Below are 20,778 nucleotides of genomic sequence, written 5' to 3'. Positions count from 1 at the left end.
CCTCGCGGTCATCGCACGCCAACATAACCTCAACATCATCTCCTACGCCGACGACACTCAACTGATCTTATCACTCACCAGAGACCCTAACACCGCCAAAACCAACCTGCATGAAGGAATGAAAGAAGTAGCCGAATGGATGAAACACAGCCGTCTGAAACTGAACTCAGACAAAACAGAAGTCCTCATCCTAGGCACCTCCCCCTCCGCCTGGGATGACTCTTGGTGGCCAGAGGCCCTTGGAAAAGCACCCATTCCGACAGACCACGCACGGAACCTGGGCGTCATCCTGGATTCCTCTCTCTCGATGAACAGACAAGTCAACGCCGTTTCTTCATCTTGCTTCAACATTCTTCGCATGCTCAAAAAAACATTTCGCTGGATCCCCACCGAAACTAGAAAAACAGTCACCCACGCTCTGGTCACGAGCCGACTGGACTACGGAAACACCCTTTACACCGGTACCACCGCAAAACTCCAGAAAAAACTCCAACGAATCCAGAATGCTTCAGCTAGGCTCATATTAGACATCCCGCGTAAAGAACACATCTCTGGTCACCTGAAAAGCCTCCACTGGCTCCCCGTCAATAAGAGGATTACTTTCCGACTCCTAACCCATGCACACAAAGCACTCTACGAAATCGGACCCGAATGCCTCAACACACGACTGTCCTTCTACACCCCCCCCCCGCCAGCTACGATCCTCCAACCAGGCCCTTGCCACTGTACCTCGCATCAACAAAACCACCATGGGAGGTAGATCCTTCTCCTACCTGGCAGCTAAAACCTGGAACTCACTTCCCACTCACCTTCGCCTTACTCAGAACCACCTAGCATTCAGAAAGCAACTTAAAACGTGGATATTTGACAAGTAAGTCCCCACCCTTCCTCAAGCGCCTTGAGACCGTCTGGGTATGTAGCGCGCTATATAAATTTATTGACTTGACTTGACTTGACTTGACATTCACAGACAGAGAAGTCGTTCCAGAGGAACAGAGTGTGTTATCTGAAGGACAGTAGTTATTACATATATAAAATGAGTCACCTGTAGAGTAGAGTGATGTCATTGCCCAATATGTATATTTCATTTACATAGGTACATGTAGCCTATATTTCGGTGACATATAGACAGTATAGTAAGCATTACAAATCTTGTCAGAAACTCCTGCATCCATAATATGTTACAGTGCTTATCACATCTGATTTTATTCCAGTGGTTTGCTGTATGGACCTCACTCGTTTAGCCATCGCAGATCTTTCTCCCACATACTTTAAACCACTGAGTGCCTCTTTTTGTCTCACACAGCTCGGAGCTCGCATCTGGACCAGAAATATATTGATGACTTCAAGAAAAAGGCAGGCTGTGCCGGAATGCACGAGCTCTTGATTATGCCACGAGCCCAAGGTAAGACTGCAGAGGTGCCTCCTGAAACTCACCTTCACGACCAATGACGCAGTGACTTTACCAACCAATGGCAGTGGTGACTTTATGAACCAATGGCGGTGGTGACTTCACCAACCAATAGCGCGGTGACTTCACGATTCACTGGCGATGGTGACTTTTAAAATAATTGCTGCTGCCACTTCACTAAGTGATGGAGTGAATCAAGATGGACCCCACTTCATACGAGAAGTTTAAGGAGGTCTCTATTGAGGAAGGTTAATCAAGAAACAGAGCCAAATAATGCTTTGCCAGCACAATTTTCACACAGATTTGTTAAAAAGCCAGCGGTTCTGATGTGCACTCATAAAATATTCAGATTCTTTCATACTGCCAAGCAAGCTTGAGCGCCTGCCCAGGTGTGCAGGGGGATTACTGTCCCCAAGAAAACACCTAATGGCACAATTTCCCTACAAACAGCAAGTTCTAAAAATCTGGGTCTGGTATTTCATATTTCCTTCAATTTTACAAAATGTTCATAGCATCATGAGCTATTGCTAGAATTCCCTTCTTTTCATTTTTCCTGTCCTTTTCAAATGAGATTCAGGTTGAAAGAGGAAAAATGGAAAAAATCAAAAGTTACACAATCTCCATAGTTTTCGGTATCGACAGTAAAACTAAAGGACAGTGATAGACTCATAAAATAGTGGGCATATGCTTTAAACAAACATTGGCAAAGTCAATAGGTTTAGGGTTGACTGCCAACTTTGGGCTTTGTCAATACTCATTTTATTCTGACCTATTCTGTTGTTGGTGAATATTTAAAAAAATAACTAAAGGAAAAAATATTTATTTGGTTTCAAAAAGAACACATGGCCGTAACAGTCTCTGGCCCTGGATGTCCTCATTGTGAAAGAGCAGATTGCTTTCACCCACAGTGAAGTTAGCCAATCACTGAAGTTTAATCCTTTGCTCTGTGCTGTATGCTGTAGTAGTCAGAAAAAACTGTGAATGACACAACAACAGACCAATGGATGAGGACGGGTGACTTAAAGCACCAGGGGCATACCTTAGTCAGTGAGATTCTGGGGCGGAGCGGGTGAACCTCAAATTTGCCAGTGGGGCACAGGGTGAATGGTTGAATGGATGAGATGACCAAGGTGCGGAATGGAGTATTCCCAAGAGACAGGATCAGTACTGATTGCATTAGGGGGGCCTCTGAGGCTGACTTAGAGTTTGGGAGACAGGCAACACAACAGAGTACCTTGTCCATCAAACTCAAGGTCCACCTGCCCTACTTTGAGTCAGGTGGAACACAAGGTTTACACCGGCAAAGTATAATTTACTCTGTCAGTGTAAAAACATCCTCTACGGCCTGACGCAGTAGGGGCCGTCGGAGGTAAGCCATCTGACCATCTGCCCTATTTAGAGTGGACAATTGAGTGCTTTTTTTTTTTTTTACTCTCCGTCACTGCCAGGAGAGGGACTGAAAATAAAGAAAAAAATTAACCCCCACATACTGGGCGAAATCTTCAATGTTGTTGGGTCATTAGTTGATATACAACCCCTTAAGGGGTTTTCTTTTGAAAATAAAAAACATTGGACATTTTGATTGCCGGCTGCCATATTTGACAGAGCCGTCAGTCAAACTTTTCCTACATTGACAGAAACTGCTATGATGGCAGTTCCTGCCAATGTACAGAGATGTCTGTGGGGCATGCGGACATCTCTAAATTTGGTGGGCATGGTAAAGGCAGGGTGATGGATGTGGTGGTGGATGTAAAGTCCTCTGCCACCCTGGCTACCTTTACTCTGTCTACCAACCCCTAAATGAGGCCCTCTGTCTAGAATGGCACAGAGGACAAAACATTATTTGAGATGTTACCCCGATCGATTGCCGGTGGTATCGGCTATTTTCAAGCATTTGTCCCACCACCTTTTGGGTATTTGATTGCCAGTAGCATACCTGGAAACCAGAGACTGGCACAGCATTCCAAGGCTACTACTTCCAAAGTTTGTGGATTCCAAAAAGCAGTAATTGTGCATCCATTCAAGAAGTACTTCTGTGGGTGCAGATTTACTACTTGTTTGGTGAAACAGTCATTATGTATATTTAAGGTCCTGATAAAATGAATAAGTTAAAGTCTCGTAGTGAAACCAGGAAGACAAGAAAATCAACACAGACATAACAGACCCGAATCAGGGCCCTCAGACCCAACTACAATGCCAGGAATGCATTTATTTGGGGTGGGGAGGGTCGCACAACAAGCACCCCCACTGAAGCTACGCCCCTGGAAAGCAGCTGTCAGTAATGACAGTATATGTATAATTTTAGTTAAAGCAAAAGGTTTTAGTTAAAGTATGACCTTAAAACGTAGGATGAAAAGGGCAGTTAAATAAGCTTTACCCATGAGAAAAACTCTACTAAAATGTTTTTGCAGGAAAAATCTCCTGGAAAACCATTTTTAGGTGTGGGTTGGCAGACTAGCTTGACCCAGGCCTTATGAGATGAACCTAAAAAAAGAGCTTTCAGGAGAGATGGGCTTTGGCTATGCCCACATGTTGGTGGACAGGAGTACATGTTTTGATTGGGTGGAAGTTGTGTGCTTCCACAGAAATGTGCTTACCTGAAGTGAACTCATTTGTTTATCAAGCTGCATGAGCCAGAGCTCTTTCAAGTCTGGCTATTGTGTCACAACAGAGCTTGATCTTTAGGTCAAACACATGCCACTGCAATGCTATATATCACCTAGATAAATCAATAAGTTTTGCGTTTGTTCTTCTTTAGCAGCAGTACAGATGAGGGGAGGCCAATCAGGAGGAATTTGCTGTTGTATTACAGATCCAGCCACACCCTTCCTTCTCTTTCCATCATCAATTTCTGTTGGCACTCCTTGAGAGAACAGCCTTTTCAAATTCCTAGTTTTAAAATGTATTGTCTGGAGAAACTATTTTACGCTCCTTGGTTGCCAAAAGTTAATTTAAATATACATTCCTTATAAAAAAAAATTAATTATATCACTAAATGATATTTAATGTACTTCAAAATGTATATTTCATATAGTAAATACATTTCCCAATTTAATATACTGTAATTTTAAATTACCCTTCCAAGAATCCTAAAAAACCCTTACCACCCCTTATGGCTACCCTGCCCTTTATCACTCCCAACCCTGAACCCTAAAAATCCATTACTACCCTTTAGATCTAACAGTCCTTGTACCCTACAAACCCTTAGTACTTCTCAACAATACCCAACCCTGAACCTTAAAAAACACTTACGACCCCTTACAGCTTCCCTTGCCTGAACCCTAAAACCCCATACTACCCCTTTGCACTACCCTTCCACAAACTCTAAAACCTTGCTATCCATTCAAATTACCAATCCCTGAACCCCTTCCATTCCTTAACACTACCCTTCCCGGAACTCTAGGGACTGTTAATGCCCCTTAACACTACCTGTCACTGAACCCTAAAACAACCCTTGCTAGCCTTTACAGCCACGCTACCCTCACCTTAGAAACTACTTAACAGTTCCTTTTCCTTAACCCTAAACACCCCTACTATCACTTAATGCTACCCATCCCTGAACCTTTAGAAGACATTTGCCACCCCCTACAGTTACCCAGCCCAGAGCCCTAAATACCCCTTACTACCTCTTAACACTACCCCTTCCTGAACCTTACAAACTCTTAGTACATCTAAATGCAATCCATCCTTGAACCCTAAAGACCCATGCTACTCCTTAATGCTACCCATCCCTGAACCCTAAACAAAGTTACTACACCTTATTGCCTCCTTCCCCTGACCATAAAACCTCCTTACTAGTCCTTAACACTACCCTTCTCTAAACTGTAAACCCTTTAGGGCCTCTTAATTCTACACCATCTCAGAACTGAGGAAATATAAATTTTATGGTCAAGTAATGTTCCCTAACGTGTACCCCACCGTCTCCATGTACCAGCCTAAAGTGCATGTAACTTCCCTCCTGTGCCAGCTATGAAGACGCAAATACATTTGCGTCCAACGTTAACATGTCCTCTTTCAGACCCACCCTGAATGGGTTGAATGCTCCGTTCCTAAGTATGCTATGCCAACGTCTTTTTGTGGTGTACTTTACACGTTTTTCAGCTCTGGCGAAGTAGGCCCTGAATTCTGCCATCGAGCTTTTTTTCCTGCTTTCCGACTCCGAAAGCCTCAGACCAGGCTATCTCTGTACCCGTGACCTCTGCCTTACTCCCTGTGCGGCTCACGGCGCTTAGCTCAGCCTGCTGCCTGCCAAGACTGTATTCAACCTTCGAATTATCTGTTCCGCTCCTCGAAAATGCATTCCTGCCTACTAGTTTAAGTAAACATCCCCCCAGCTGCAGAGCAAAGGGCCCGGCCTCACTGTCTCCGTGCAAGTAATTCATAGCCTCTGTTACCATGGTAGGCCCATGCCCCTCGCATTCTCATGTAGACACTTAGGCGCTTATACACGCACTCACAGTCAGTATAGAATAGCTTCTGCCCCAGAGACCTTTTCCGTTTAGATAATATGGTTCCCAAACATCAGATATCAGATATGATAGAGGTACGAGTTGATCTGACATGCCAGACTTCTGTCTCTTTCCGTCAGTGTAAATGTCAAGTCCCCTGCACCCTCCAGTTTCACGTCAATCACACGTCATGCAGCTGCGCGCGCATCCAGGCCTCAGATTTCTGCTGACATTACAAGATTCTGCTTAGTTGCCACCCACTTGTGACACCTACCTGTGACGTTTCTAGCACACACCTCTATGTTCACGCCTAGTTCACGCCTTCCAATTACGTATCACTACCACGTGGATGCTGTTATCTTGTTTCTCTCAGCTGTTACGCCTACTGTATTGGTTTCTATAATGTAACTTAAGTATATAAGCTATGTATTGTCAATAAAATATTGCTCTATCCCTTCCTGCACCCCAGTGGTGTCAGGAACCCGATATCCGGTCTTGACCATTCCTTTTTAAGGAATAAAACCCCTAAGAACTCTAACACCACGGACTCTGCCTCTTTCTTTCCGATTGAGTTATTATTGATTAAGTACTTACCTGCATAGAAATTAGGACGGTAAATCAAATATTTACCACATTATTTTGGCGCCCGAACAGGGACCCCTCCCCCACCCGACGCGCCGGTTGGTGCGTTGCAAGCTCTGTCCCCTGCCATCAGTTAGACGGAACTACGCGTACTGGCAGGATTTCCTGTATCTCCCTCTGGCCCACGGAGGTGACGAAGACTGCGATCAGCACCCAGACGAGGCGGTGAGGAGTACGGAGGATCCCGACCAGAGCCTAGCCGAAAGAAGCAAGGTCCGAGGTGTCAAGAGGCCCACCAGTTTCCGAAGTATCCACGTGTCGAGTCGAGTCGAGTCCGGTCCAGTCCAGTCGAGTTTTCCGAGGCCTTCTGTTTGCGTGCTTCCCGGTGAGTACCATTGCTGGGACGTATCTAGACGGGTTTGGGTACACAAATTCGGTCTGCACTGTTTTAGACAGTGTATCTGTACTGTTTAGCAGTATATCCGTTATCCTAGTTCTTGCACTGTTCTTAACAGTGTATCCGTGCTGTTTAGCAGTACATCCAGTATAGGGGGGTAGTCATATATGTCTCAAATGTCTTTCATGTGATTAATGTCGTGGTATGAGTGACTGGTTTTTTTTGTGCATTATTGTGTTCTTGTGTAACTAGTTGTGTTCAGAATTAAGTAGCAAGGATTGAGCATTCAGTACTAAGTAAACAAGATGCAGTTTTTCAATAAGTTAAAGCAGATAGGAACTAGGAAAGGGATACTAGAGGAAGAAATTCCTATCCCCCCTAGGGACACTCCTGGAAATTTCATGTATCAGAAACATGGCATAGACGCCATATTGTATCTAGATTTATGGGCCGATTATACTAAGCATCTAGACGAGAGACACAGATGGCCTGTTACCGGAACATGGGATGCCGAGTGCATCATGAAGGTAGAAGAAGCACTATGGAAAAAGAAAGCCAGACAATCTCAGAAAGACGCCATAGAATTTTGGCGTAAGGAATCACATAAACGTGCTGAAAAAGCACTCCGTAGAGAAGACAGACTTAGAGAAGCACCGGATAAAGTCCGAGAAAACGAATTAGTTACTGAAGGGATCCGAGTAAAATCAGAACAAGTAGACCGTGCACGAAACAATCTCGTAAATGGTATGTATCTTGTGGCCGAGGGTTCGCCTGAAGCCACTTCAGAAATACCGAAAAATCTGCCACCACCATTGGTTCCAACTAAAGTAAATCACAGGACTACTAAAGACATATTTCTGAATTCCTATCTAAACGATGTAGCACCCGCTTACACCAATCCACAGGCCCACGTCCCGCCTACTGACGGTGACGGAGGTGGCAACCCGCCCCAAGATCGCATTCCGCCACTACCGCAACAAGGTTCCCCCGTCCGACAGCCTGCTCCTCCACCCCCACCACTTCCCTCACCTAAGGTTAAGATACCAAATCCGTTCACGCCTGATCCTACTAAAAGACAAGTTCAAGTACAGATACAGACTCCACAGAGAGATAATGCTCAAGCCTCCGCCTCAGGAGGTGCGACCGGGGGTCACCAGACCCCGCCAGCAACACACAGATTACACCTTAGGGATATGCAGAAGCATTTTACACTCCAATCACCCCGTCTCGACATACTCAAAGAACCGCTTCAAGTTTGCAGATACGATCCAGTACCCGGCAAAGATGATAGGATGTTTTTAGCATCACTACGCTTACGACAAGCTACAGATTACCTACTGTTTTTCTCAGGAATGAAAGAGCACCTAGATAGAATATATCATTTTGTCCAGACTGGGGAAGACCCTGACAGTATTAAGGAGGCCATGGCACACCAGAAAGTTGCCACTCAAGCATATATACTACGTTTTTTCATAAATTGTTTAATAAGAGAACGAGACAGGCCTGAGACAGAACAGGATGAATTAGAGGGACTCAACAAATGGGGTCAAAATATATCCGAAGGAAAACATGATAAAGGGGGTTGCATAGCCAATATGTACAGGAAAATAAGAAAAGCAGTGATAGAAATACACGAAAAAGAGAAAGAAAAAGCTTCCTCCGAGGAGGATGAAGAACCTGAAGAACCAGAAAAGACCACTGATACGATAGCGTATGTAGGTAAGGGAACTTACCTTAGGAAAGGCATTCGTCCAGAAAGCAAGAGAGTTTTTCTCTCTGGCATATCAAAACCGAATTCTCCTGAACATCAGTTCCAAGAGACTGATAAGATGCTTCGAGAACGAATGGGGTACCATGTACTCAATTCTATGGATGAACAAGAACTAGCCCGGTCAGCAGTACTATGGGCTGACAATCCGAACATATACAATGATGACACAGTAGCGCAGACATTCCTGAACCTTTCCCCAGACGAGCAGAAATTAGCAGGTGTATACATGATTCAGCACCTCCTCACGTTATACAGAAACCAACATTCTGATCCAGGTCCCTTACACGATACATTAGAAGCACTACTCATGGATAGATGGAGAGGTCTAAGTACCAAGTTAATACAAATAATTCTAGAACAACGGAATAGATACAATACTTTCTTAAGCTCCGAATATGTTCCCGCTCTGCCCCCAGAAAGAAAAATGTACCATATGGAGCGTCTGCATGGCATTGAAAGTCAGAACCCCTTACGAGAAGTACATCCAGTTATGGGTACCGATAATGCCTTGAAACGTGTGTATGTACACACACCTCTGACCAAGTTAGAGCTATTGGAAATGAAGAAACTAGTACCCTGTCATGATAAAGACCCTGCAGGTTTTCACAGAGAACTTAAAGACATGTTACTGATGGGAGATTACACATATGAAGATATCATGAAAATGTTAAAGGTACTGCTGCCCACCGGCATCTACGAGAAACTTAAGGAACGAGAATGGGAGGTAGGAGACAAAAAGATTGCCTGGACAGAAAAAGAAGACGAGGAAAAACTTCGTACCCCAGGGCTAGGCCTTGGGGAGAAAACTAAAGCATTACCAGGTTTGATAGTACAGGTTCTGCCAAGATTACTCACAACTAGAAAGGAAGACTGGGACGCTATCTCAGCCTGTAAACAGAAACACGATGAAGATACTAGTGATTTCTATTCAAGATTCGAGAAATGTTTCCTTATTAATAGCGGCCTTAAACCAAGTAGCGAATCGTACCCGCACCTTTTTGTATCAAAATTAGTCGAGAATTCCCTGCCAGCAGTTAAAAGTCGTGTATACAAGGTTGAGAGTACATGGCAAGCGAATACGCCATCTCAGATGTTACAAATGTTACAATACCATCAGAACAGAATTAGAGAAGAACAGGATCATGAACAGAAACGTATGAAAGACACGAAAATGAAAATGTTAGTGGCCCAGTCGGTTCCAGCCGACGGCCAGAGAAAGGGTACGACCCAGACCCAGAATTCAGCAGCTCCCGTTAAAGGGACATGCAACTATTGCAAGCAGCCAGGTCACTACGTACATGAATGCCCAGTCTTGAAACATAATATATCAACAGGTAAAACTAAAGAAAGGCCGCGTCCACCTAGACAAGACCAGGTCCAGCAACAGACTTCGCAGAATATACAGCCTATGCAGAATACACAGCCTACGCATGCTTCATCACATACAGCACAGACGGTAGCGGTACCACAGCCACAGCCCATTGCCGCGACTCAGCAAGTTTCACAACAGATGTACCAGTATGCCCAATCTGCTTACCCCGATTATCAACGATACACATGAAACAGCCTAGAGAGGGAGTTTGGCTTGCCTCTTATTTAGATTCCTGTAGATCAAGAGGGTCCTTATGTACACAGTCAAGTATTGGGAAAAGACAGAAAGTTTTTAATTGACACAGGGGCAAGCCGCACAACAATCAGCCATGACGAAGTCCCAGGGGCACCCCTCTCAGGCTCACAGAATGTTTCCCTTGGTTTTTCAGGACAGCCTATTGTAAATGAGGTATCAGAACCAGTCCCCCTGGCTGTGGGTCCATTATCACGTGTTACAGACTTGTTACTTACAAAATCATGTCCAGAAAATCTGTTAGGTATCAAAACATTGAAGGCTCTAGGAGCAGTGATATGTTGTTCTCCGGAGGGAGTTAGACTGTTTTTGCGAGATTTCAAGGGTCACTATGTATTACGAGAGTTTGATGTCAGATTGAAAAATGTACCGGATCACCTGTGGGCACAAGGCCCAACCGATGTAGGCTGCATGCACATTACACCATACCGTGTTACACTGAAACCAGGTGTTGTTTTACCCCGAATCAGACAATACAAGTTACCGCCCGATGCTGTAGTGGCTTTACTGGAAATCATTGAAGAGCTCATTGCCCAAAGAGTGGTCGTAGAGACCGACTCCAATATCTGTAATTCCCCTATCATTCCGATTCTTAAACGTACTGATCCCAATGCACCGCCAGTATATCGGCTGGTGATTGATTTACGAGAACTGAATAAATTCATTGTACCACAGTACCCTGTGGTTCCCGACATCTCTTCCCTATTGACTGCTATTGATTCTGAAGCAACGTTCTTTACTGTAATTGACCTCAAGAACGCCTTCTTCAGTGTGCTTATTGACCCAGAGAGCCAATACCTTTTCGGATTCAGTTTAAATGGACGAAGTTTCAAATTTTCCCGCGCACCTCAAGGATTCACAGAAAGCCCCAGCATCTATAGTCAAGCACTGAAAAGACAACTAGATTGTATTCAAATGCCAGTTAACACCGCTTTACTGCAATACGTCGATGATCTGCTGATCACCGCACGAAGCGAACCCGAATGTGAACAAGCATCACTGACAGTTTTACATTTTCTGGCCGACAAGGGACACAAGGTTTCTCCTTCGAAGCTACAATTCTGTGTTCAGCAAGTTGTGTACTTGGGTCACTTGCTGTCCAAAGTGGGGAGACAGCTCACTCCTGATCGCATCCAGTTAATTGTAAATATGCCGCAACCCCAGACACAAAAGGAAGTGCGGGCCTTTATAGGCCTCACCTCGTACTGCAGACAATGGATTCCTCAGTATGCATTTCTAGCTAAACCACTCATTCAGTTGACAACACAGGAGGCAGCGACTTCGACTGCCCTTCCTTGGACTCAGGAACACACACAAGCCTTTGAAGAATTAAAGAAAGCTTTATGCCAAGCACCAGTTTTAGCGACACCATGTTACAGCAAACCTTTTACACTTTTTGTTACAGAATGTGATGGTACAGCGTTGTCTGTCCTCACTCAAGACCAAGCAGGTTCACATAAGCCTTGCGCTTATTTTTCAAGTACATTGGATTCAGTAGCCCAGGCACTCCCTGCGTGCTTAAAGTCAGTAGCAGCAACAGCACTAGCAATCAGACAGAGCGACTCAATTGTTTTAGGACATCAATTAACAGTACAAGTTCCACATTCTGTAGAGGTTCTTTTAAACAGAACTCAGACTCAACACTTGACTATAGCACGACTGACAGGTTATGAATTAACGCTATTCCAGCCACACATAGAAATCAGACGCTGCAGCATTCTGAACCCCGCTACATTGTTACCTTCAATTATGACAGATCCAGCCCGCACGATTGTATAGAGATCATTAATGCAGTAACAAAGCCCCGACGAGACTTAACCGATGTTCCATTGACAAATCCAGACCTGACACTTTATGTGGATGGTTCATGTATGAGAACAAGTACAGGAGAATTAGTGGCCGCGTATGCAGTGACCACTGAAACTGAAGTTAAAGAAACATATCGTATTGATACACTGTCCGCTCAAGCGGCAGAGCTTATTGCTCTGACCCGAGCCTGTATACTAGCCAAGAACAGAAATGTTAACATATACACTGATTCCCGTTATGCGTTCGGAGTTGTACACCACTTCGGAATGTTATGGCAAGAACGAGGTTTCTTGACCTCTCACGGTGTCAAGATCCAACACGGTCCCCTCATTCAAGCGCTGTTAGAAGCAATACATCTGCCTTCAGGCATATCCGTCATGAAGTGTAAAGCACATACTAAAGTTACAGATTCTGTTTCCCAGGGTAACGACCTAGCAGACCAGACAGCAAAACATACAGCATTGACTCACACTCAGACAACTGACGTGACAAAGACAATAGTACCGACACATTGTATGGCAGTTAGGGATCCCACACTAGATGTAATCGATATTCAGACACATGCTACTACAGATGAAATCAAGAAATGGACTGAACTAGGAGGGATCCAGACAGATCAAGGTTGGATGACGAAGGGAAAATCTACATGGTTTCTCCCCGACTCTATGGTTCAAGTCATAATCAATACAGCACATAGTCCAGCACATCTAGGAGAGAAAGCGATGTTAGACAGTTTACAGAATCTCTGGTACAACAAACACTTACGAGCAGCAGCAAAACAGAAAGTGCGTACTTGCATGATCTGTTGTCAGTTCAATCCAGGTAAAAGCGTTCCTGTAGAGCAAGGTGGATTTCATCCTCCCGATCACCCTTTTGAAGTCCTCCAGATGGATTATATCCAGATGGACCGTTGTCGAGGATTCAGATATGTCCTCGTAATTGTTTGTGCACTTTCCCGTTGGACCGAAGCATATCCAGTCCCAGATTACACTGCTCCGACCACTGCCAGGCAGCTGGTTCGAGAATTCTTCCCACGATACGGCTTGCCTCGTGTCGTGTACTCAGATAACGGACAGCCATTCTCATCCGAACTCATGAAACAGGTTTCCTTGCTGCTAGGATATCAGTGGAGATTCCATTGTGTCCGACATCCCGAAGCCGCTGGCCTTGTAGAGAGGCATAACCAGACACTAAAGACCCGCCTTGCTAAAGTTTGTAAAGAGAAAGGGGTCGACTGGATAGTCGCCCTGCCAGTTGCATTGTTCTATATGAGAATGGTCGCTCACTCGAGATCAGGATTATCACCGTATGAAGTGGTCTTTGGCAGACCACCGAATATGTGGGGGACGCCCATACCTAAGAAAATTACCGATGTTGATTGTAATATGCTGACAGATTACCTTGCCTCCTTGATGTCTGCACTCCAATCATGTCGTTCACAGGTTGCCGCAGCCTTCCCTGACAACACTGATGTAAAGCCGCATGATGTCCGTCCCGGGGACACGGTCCTAATTAGGAACTTCGACAGGAAAAGTCCGCTGGAGCCCCGCTGGAAAGAGCCGAAGACCGTCCTTCTTACAACGCGGACCGCTATCAAAGTGGAGGTCCGAAAGGGGTGGATCCATACGAGCCATATAAAAAAGTGTAACGAACTGATGCCAGAAAAAGACTCGTCCACCCCCTCCAAAGACTGCATCGAACCTAGTGACTTTAAAGTTCCGAAACAAGAGAAAACTCCCCAAGAGGAGTACAGATTGAAACTTCGATCTAGCAAGTCAGACAGTTTAATTGTTTAAGTCCTCCCCTAGGTGAATCGGTTAAATAGTTTCTGACATGTATCTCCTAGATCGAGATAGAGAGAGAGAGAGACAACTCAAGAAACGTACATATTGCAAATCACTCCGTAGTCACTGTATAGTGACATTATTGATTATGTTTTTTCTAAGCCTTCTGATTATTGTTGCTAGTATATTGCTTCCCATATACTACCCTATTTTCAAGCGTGAACAATCTGCTTACAATATTTCTGCTGAACATTCTTTTAGTGAATTACCTCCCCACGAACTTTCTTACAGACTCGCGCTGCGCAACAACACATTCATTAGTATGTTACATCACTCCCATCAGACTAACAATGCTACAAACTGCTGGATATGTGGCTGACTCCCTCCCTACCAGAAATACAAGGGAGTTCTGCCCCTCTTTCCGTACCCGTTCACTCACAATGGCTCCTGTGGTGCATGGTTTAGAATAATTAATTCCTTAGATCCTGATGTCGCTGTTTTCAAAGGGAGCTGGGTTTGGGGAAACTTGAACTTAGTTCTGCTTAATGCCTGTTACCCTGACAAGAAGGGACTCCCCACTAGAATAGGAACTGATCTAGAAAATGAAGTATATGGATTAGGTAATTATACAATTAACCTTATGATTCTTACTGTTGAATCCGAAGCCGCACCAGTTCTCCCTGCTATGTCAGTATTACCAGTCACTGGTGATTTATGTGTCAGTAAGAAGGGTTCAGTACACTTAAGTCATAGCAAATGTACTACTGTGGTCGAATTCAGTGACCAAGGCAAATCTTCCTTTAGAGCTACTCGTCATTCCTACTTTGTTTGTGGCCATACCGCATACATACGCTTGCCTCCAGATTGGGATGGTACCTGTTATATTGCATTCCTTCTGCCCCCTGTTTTTCTAGCGCCTCCTGATTATCACAGAAATTCAAATCTAGTAAAGAATAGACTCCGAAGAGATCTCCCGATTGTCGACTACACTGAAACGGCATGGGAGCAAAACACAGATTTCAATAAAGGATTCTTTTTCTTCACAGGCCCCGTCCAAAATAGTAAACTAATACGAAGATTAACCAGAACACTTGAAGCAGTAGTGAATGAAACTGCCTCCGCCCTAGGTAACTTAACAGAGGAGCAGTCCGCCATGCGGGTTGTTGTTCTTCAGAATCGTCTTGTTATTGACGTCATCTTGGCAGATAGAGGCGGAGCTTGTAAGGTCATCGGGTCAAGTTGCTGTGTTTTCATTCCAGAAAACGCGCCAACGGTATACCAAGCTATTACACGTCTTCATAAAATTGCAAATCAGATACATCAGAATCCAGGCACCTGGACTTGGTCCGGTTGGTTCTGGACAACGTTAACCGCTTGGGGATGGAAGATCCTATCCTTCCTAGGCATTGCCCTTGTCATAGTATTCAGTTGCTGCCTGTGCCTACAGTGTGGGCCAGCGATTTGTGGACTGTGTGCCACATCGTGCATTGAACATTCCAGTTTTCTCTCAAAACGTGAAAGAAAGAAAGAAGAACAAATGATGTTACAAGAACAGACTGATCGATTCATGAGGATCGATATATCATGAAGGGTCCGTAGGGAACAAGGAGGGAATGAGGAAATATAAATTTTATGGTCAAGTAATGTTCCCTAACGTGTACCCCACCGTCTCCATGTACCAGCTTAAAGTGCATGTAACTTCCCTCCTGTGCCAGCTATGAAGACGCAAATACATTTGCGTCCAACGTTAACATGTCCTCTTTCAGACCCACCCTGAATGGGTTGAATGCTCCGTTCCTAAGTATGCTATGCCAACGTCTTTTTGTGGTGTACTTTACACGTTTTTCAGCTCTGGCGAAGTAGGCCCTGAATTCTGCCATCGAGCTTTTTTTCCTGCTTTCCGACTCCGAAAGCCTCAGACCAGGCTGTCTCTGTACCCGTGACCTCTGCCTTACTCCCTGTGCGGCTCACGGCGCTTAGCTCAGCCTGCTGCCTGCCAAGACTGTATTCAACCTTCGAATTATCTGTTCCGCTCCTCGAAAATGCATTCCTGCCTACTAGTTTAAGTAAACATCCCCCCAGCTGCAGAGCAAAGGGCCCGGCCTCACTGTCTCCGTGCAAGTAATTCATAGCCTCTGTTACCATGGTAGGCCCATGCCCCTCGCATTCTCATGTAGACACTTAGGCGCTTATACACGCACCCACAGTCAGTATAGAATAGCTTCTGCCCCAGAGACCTTTTCCGTTTAGATAATATGGTTCCCAAACATCAGATATCAGATATGATAGAGGTACGAGTTGATCTGACATGCCAGACTTCTGTCTCTTTCCGTCAGTGTAAATGTCAAGTCCCCTGCACCCTCCAGTTTCACGTCAATCACACGTCATGCAGCTGCGCGCGCATCCAGGCCTCAGATTTCTGCTGACATTACAAGATTCTGCTTAGTTGCCACCCACTTGTGACACCTACCTGTGACGTTTCTAGCACACACCTCTATGTTCACGCCTAGTTCACGCCTTCCAATTACGTATCACTACCACGTGGATGCTGTTATCTTGTTTCTCTCAGCTGTTACGCCTACTGTATTGGTTTCTATAATGTAACTTAAGTATATAAGCTATGTATTGTCAATAAAATATTGCTCTATCCCTTCCTGCACCCCAGTGGTGTCAGGAACCCGATATCCGGTCTTGACCATTCCTTTTTAAGGAATAAAACCCCTAAGAACTCTAACACCACGGACTCTGCCTCTTTCTTTCCGATTGAGTTATTATTGATTAAGTACTTACCTGCATAGAAATTAGGACGGTAAATCAAATATTTACCACAGAACCCTAAAAAACCCTTTCTACACATAATGCTACTCTTCTCTGAACCGTAAAGCTCCTTACTACCCCTTAACAGCACCCTTCCATGTACCCTACAAACCCCTTAATGCTACCCTTTCTTGAACCTTTAAGCACCATACTATCCTTTAATGCTACCCTAAAACTCTAACTACCCCTTAACACTAGCCTTCCTTAAACACTAATAACCCATTACTACCCCTTAACAGTACCCATCCCTGAATACTAAAAACCCTTACTACCCTTTTATGCTACCCTTCCCTGAACCATACTAACTCTTTACGACCTCTTCAAGCTCACTCGGGGGTTCTGCCTGTTGAAACCAGAGGGAGCCAAACGGTGAAATGCTGGGAAGAATTCGGAATCAAATGACTGATTCCCAGTAAACCCCATTTCTAAGGTGACCATCACTAGTGATGGCTGGTATTTCTATCACCATCTTCCTCCCCGCAGTTATCAATGCCCCCCATTATTGTGGACACTAGGGAGGAGTTACCGGGTAATATTAGGCGTTGAGCATCACAGAAAAGTCTGCCTCATTAATGAGTTAGAAGAACGTTCTAAGCGCATCAGTGGAAGCGCTTTCAGTGCTCTATCCTGCTGCTTATGTAAAGTGGAGTTTGGGAGAAAGGCGCACCGCCCACTAATGGAGAATTTTACGGAATGTCCTATATATTGCTGTTATACCATATTTCGTTAATAGCTTTACCTCAACCAGTTAACATGACATTAACCCAAATTTAGAGATAAATAAGAAAGCATTGTTTCTGTATTTTTCCACAATTATTGATGTAAAATTACCACCAGCTTTTTTTGCTTGTGCTCTGGTGCTAATAGACACAAAATCGAGTACTTTTCTCTTAATGTAGAAAATAGAGTGAAAAGCACTGGAAACTTCTTTCCACAAATTTCACCAGATTTGTATAACTTCCCATATATTCTAAATGATCCCCAAAGTAGTTTGTCCAAGAATTGCACAATTATACCAAATATCAATGCATGAAAATTCAAAATATTTCATATTAATGGCCTAAGTGAAGTAAAAATCCCTTTAATGGTCTGTCTTGATAGCGCAGCTGTCTCAATGACATATGTTTTCTAATTCTGTAAAATATGTATAGAGGAAGCATTGGCTTGACTCCACCCAGAAGGGTATTACCAGAAGCATCCCATGCAGGTAAGACTGTGGGGCAGGGTGTTGGGGGGACTCGACAGACAACAAGGGAAATTTAAATAAATATTTAATTTTCCCTTGTCGTCTGTCGAGTCCCCACCACTCTGCCCCACAGCTCTTACCTGCACGGGCCGCTCCTGAGCATTACTCGCTTACCTCATGCTATCTGCTGGTAATGTATCATTCCGACTTCCAGGTGTTGCTTCCATTAGCATGCATGGGGGATTATTCTAAATCTGCAAAATAAACTCAACTATTAAGTTGTGACTCACCCACTCACTCATATATACCGGCAGTCACACACCTCCTCACCCACCCTAACAGACATTCAGACACCCATACAAATACTTAGACAACCGATCAGTCACCCACACAGCCACTCACATACCCACTCACACACTGATACAGCCACCTAGACACCAACTGACAGACTGATACAAACATTCACACAACCAGTCACTCACCCATGCATTCACTGAGACACCTAATCACTCACTTATACAGTCAGTCATGCACCAACTGAATCATCCATACAGGCACTCCTACACCCACTGATTCATCAATACAACTTGGTATACATATATCTCACACACATAAACTTTTTAAAAACACTCACAGTCACTGTATGATGTCATTTGAGATGTCATCAGTGATGTCACTGACCATGTCATGAGTAATGTATGTGAGTGAGGTCATAATCAATGCATTGCGGGTGTAACTATGACTGCTGAATTTCACTGGTTTTGTATGAGTAAAACCTCAGCTTAACTATAACGTCCCCGTAACCTTTGTTTTTTACAGTGTATTTCTAAGGTTTTTTTCATTCCATTTTCTTACTAAAACGTCCATGTAACCTTTGATTTTTTCAGTGAATTTCTAAGTTTAAAAAAAAATGCTTATTCCTATCTATAACATCCCTGTAACCTTTGTTTTTTTCAGTGAAGGTCTATGTTTTTTAAAGTAGTAATGGCATTTGCAGAGTGGTGGAGAAAGGGGGCGGGCCACTGACCAGCTCTCAGGAATCCCACTGTGTAGGACTTATAGAAAGTACCAGGAGGGCTTCTTGGCTCTAAGGTCCCTCAGCATCTGAGAATAGTTAATTCCCCAACCAGTAGTGTGCAGGGAGATGTGTTTGCAGAGTGGGAGAGAAAGGGGGCGTAGCCTCCAAAGACCTCTTAGCAATCTAGCTGTGTGGGACTTACTGGAGGTAATAGGAGGGGTTGTTCATCCCCAAGGACCCTCAGCAGCCAAGTGGACTTTATCCCCAACTACTAGTGCACCAGGAGGTACGTTTGCAGAGTGGTGGAGAAAGGGGGCGTGGACTCCAAAGACGTCTCAGCAATCCCTCTGTGTGAGCAGCATGCCAGGAGGCGCATTTACAGAATGGTGGAGAAAGGGGAGGGTCCTCTGGCGAGTTGCCAGGGTTTTTTTCCTTTCTTTTCTTCAGAGAAGGCGGATACGTAGCCCCTTTTTCGTGGGCCAAATTCGGCACCGGGGTATCTATCCATAGGGACCAGGCATTTTTTGAATGGAGGGCAACGTGGCCCCCTCCCAGACCCATATCCGGCCCCAGAGACGCCATTTCCTAGGGCCCAGTCTTTATTTTTACAATTCTTTTTATTATCAAAGGGGTGGGGGGACGAGCAACTCCCATCCCAGGCCGATTTCGGCCCCGGGAAGCCCATCTGCAGAGGCCCAGCCTCTAGTGTAGGTGCCACTCACAAAGGATGGGGACCGCGGGGAGCCACAAGGCCCATGCAGACCCTACCGGCTACCGCCTCTTGCGGGAGCCGGGATTGCTTTTGGACAGAGGGAGCTGATGAACATGCAGCTCCCTCTGTCCAAGAGCAATCCTGCTCTGCTTCGTGCAAGCGAGAGCATTTTACATGCTCTCGCTTGTGCAAAATGGAGCAAAGCCGCAAAGCCATAGCAAACTGCAATGTCCAGGGGGGGCACCCCAGGACATTGCAGGAGCCAGCCATGGGGGTGGCGATCCCTATGGCCATTACTGTCTTCTGGCCACACAGCCCCCTTTTTTGTTCTAATTTGCCCAGGGGAGGTGGTGGTTCACACGGGCCTCCCCTGCATTTTTTCACTATGCAGCCCCGGGTAGGTGGTAGTCCCAGGGGCTTATTAAGCCCCAGGAAGAGGGGCCCATGCGTCCCCCCTATCTGCATAATGCCTCCACGACCTGGCCCACTCAAGGGCTGATTAAGGAAGAAGCGCGGGAGGCCGCGCTTCATTTAAAAAAAAAAAGAATTCAGCCAGATCTGAGGATCCAGCTGAAAATTAACAAAAAAAGGCTTTTTTTGGCCCTGCAAGGTCCCAGTGGGAAAACCCCCCACCGCCCAGGCCTAGGGGGTGATGGTGTTTCTACCCTGCCCCCTTTTCTTTTTTTCACATTTATTTTTTGTGGGACTCGGTTCAACTGAGTCCCAAGATGGCTGCCAACACTTCCTGGTTGAAGTGTTGGTAGCCAATCAAATTTCAGTAGAGTTTTAGTAGGATTTGGGCTCCCAGATAGCTATATATTTTTTTAACTTAAATAGCTCTGAAACTACTAAATGGATTTACCCCAAATCACAAAAAGCAGGCTTTCTAGACCAACATCTAGCTTTCTGCCAAATTTGGTTCCATTTAGCGGTTTGGGCTGTAGTTGTGTTAAAAAAATGAAGAAACCCAGTAGACATAACTTGGGGGAAACGTGTTTTGGGACCCCCCTTTTTTCTCAGCCCCCCACTTGACGCATCATCCCAAATTTTTTAACACAACAGCTGAACCAAATATGGGACGTGTTTGAAAGGTTTCGTGAAGATTTGTCAAGCGGCGCCAAAGTTATTGGCAAAACAAAACCGCTTTTCCTTTGGATACTTTGGTCCTAACTATTACTACCCACTGGCGACCACCAGGAGGTTATATATATATACAAAC

The 20,778-nt window shown here is 44.8% G+C and overlaps 1 protein-coding gene across 4 annotated transcripts in view; it reads left to right on the top strand.

Moving 5' to 3' along the window:
- APOM (apolipoprotein M) overlaps positions 1–20,778 on the top strand; it is a 107,927-nt gene that overhangs the window by 77,005 nt on the left and 10,144 nt on the right. For all 4 annotated transcript variants that reach the window (XM_086924615.1, XM_086924616.1, XM_086924613.1 and 1 more), the window contains exon 5: positions 1,307–1,405. In XM_086924615.1, coding sequence (XP_086780741.1) covers positions 1,307–1,405 — 99 coding nt within the window. The remainder of the gene's footprint in view (positions 1–1,306; positions 1,406–20,778) is intronic.

This window comes from Lissotriton vulgaris, chromosome 5, assembly GCF_964263255.1.
Source record: "Lissotriton vulgaris chromosome 5, aLisVul1.2, whole genome shotgun sequence".
NCBI lineage: Eukaryota > Metazoa > Chordata > Amphibia > Caudata > Salamandridae > Lissotriton > Lissotriton vulgaris.
The sequence above is the reverse complement of the archived record's forward strand: the minus strand, read 5'-3'. Positions and strand labels throughout refer to the sequence as shown.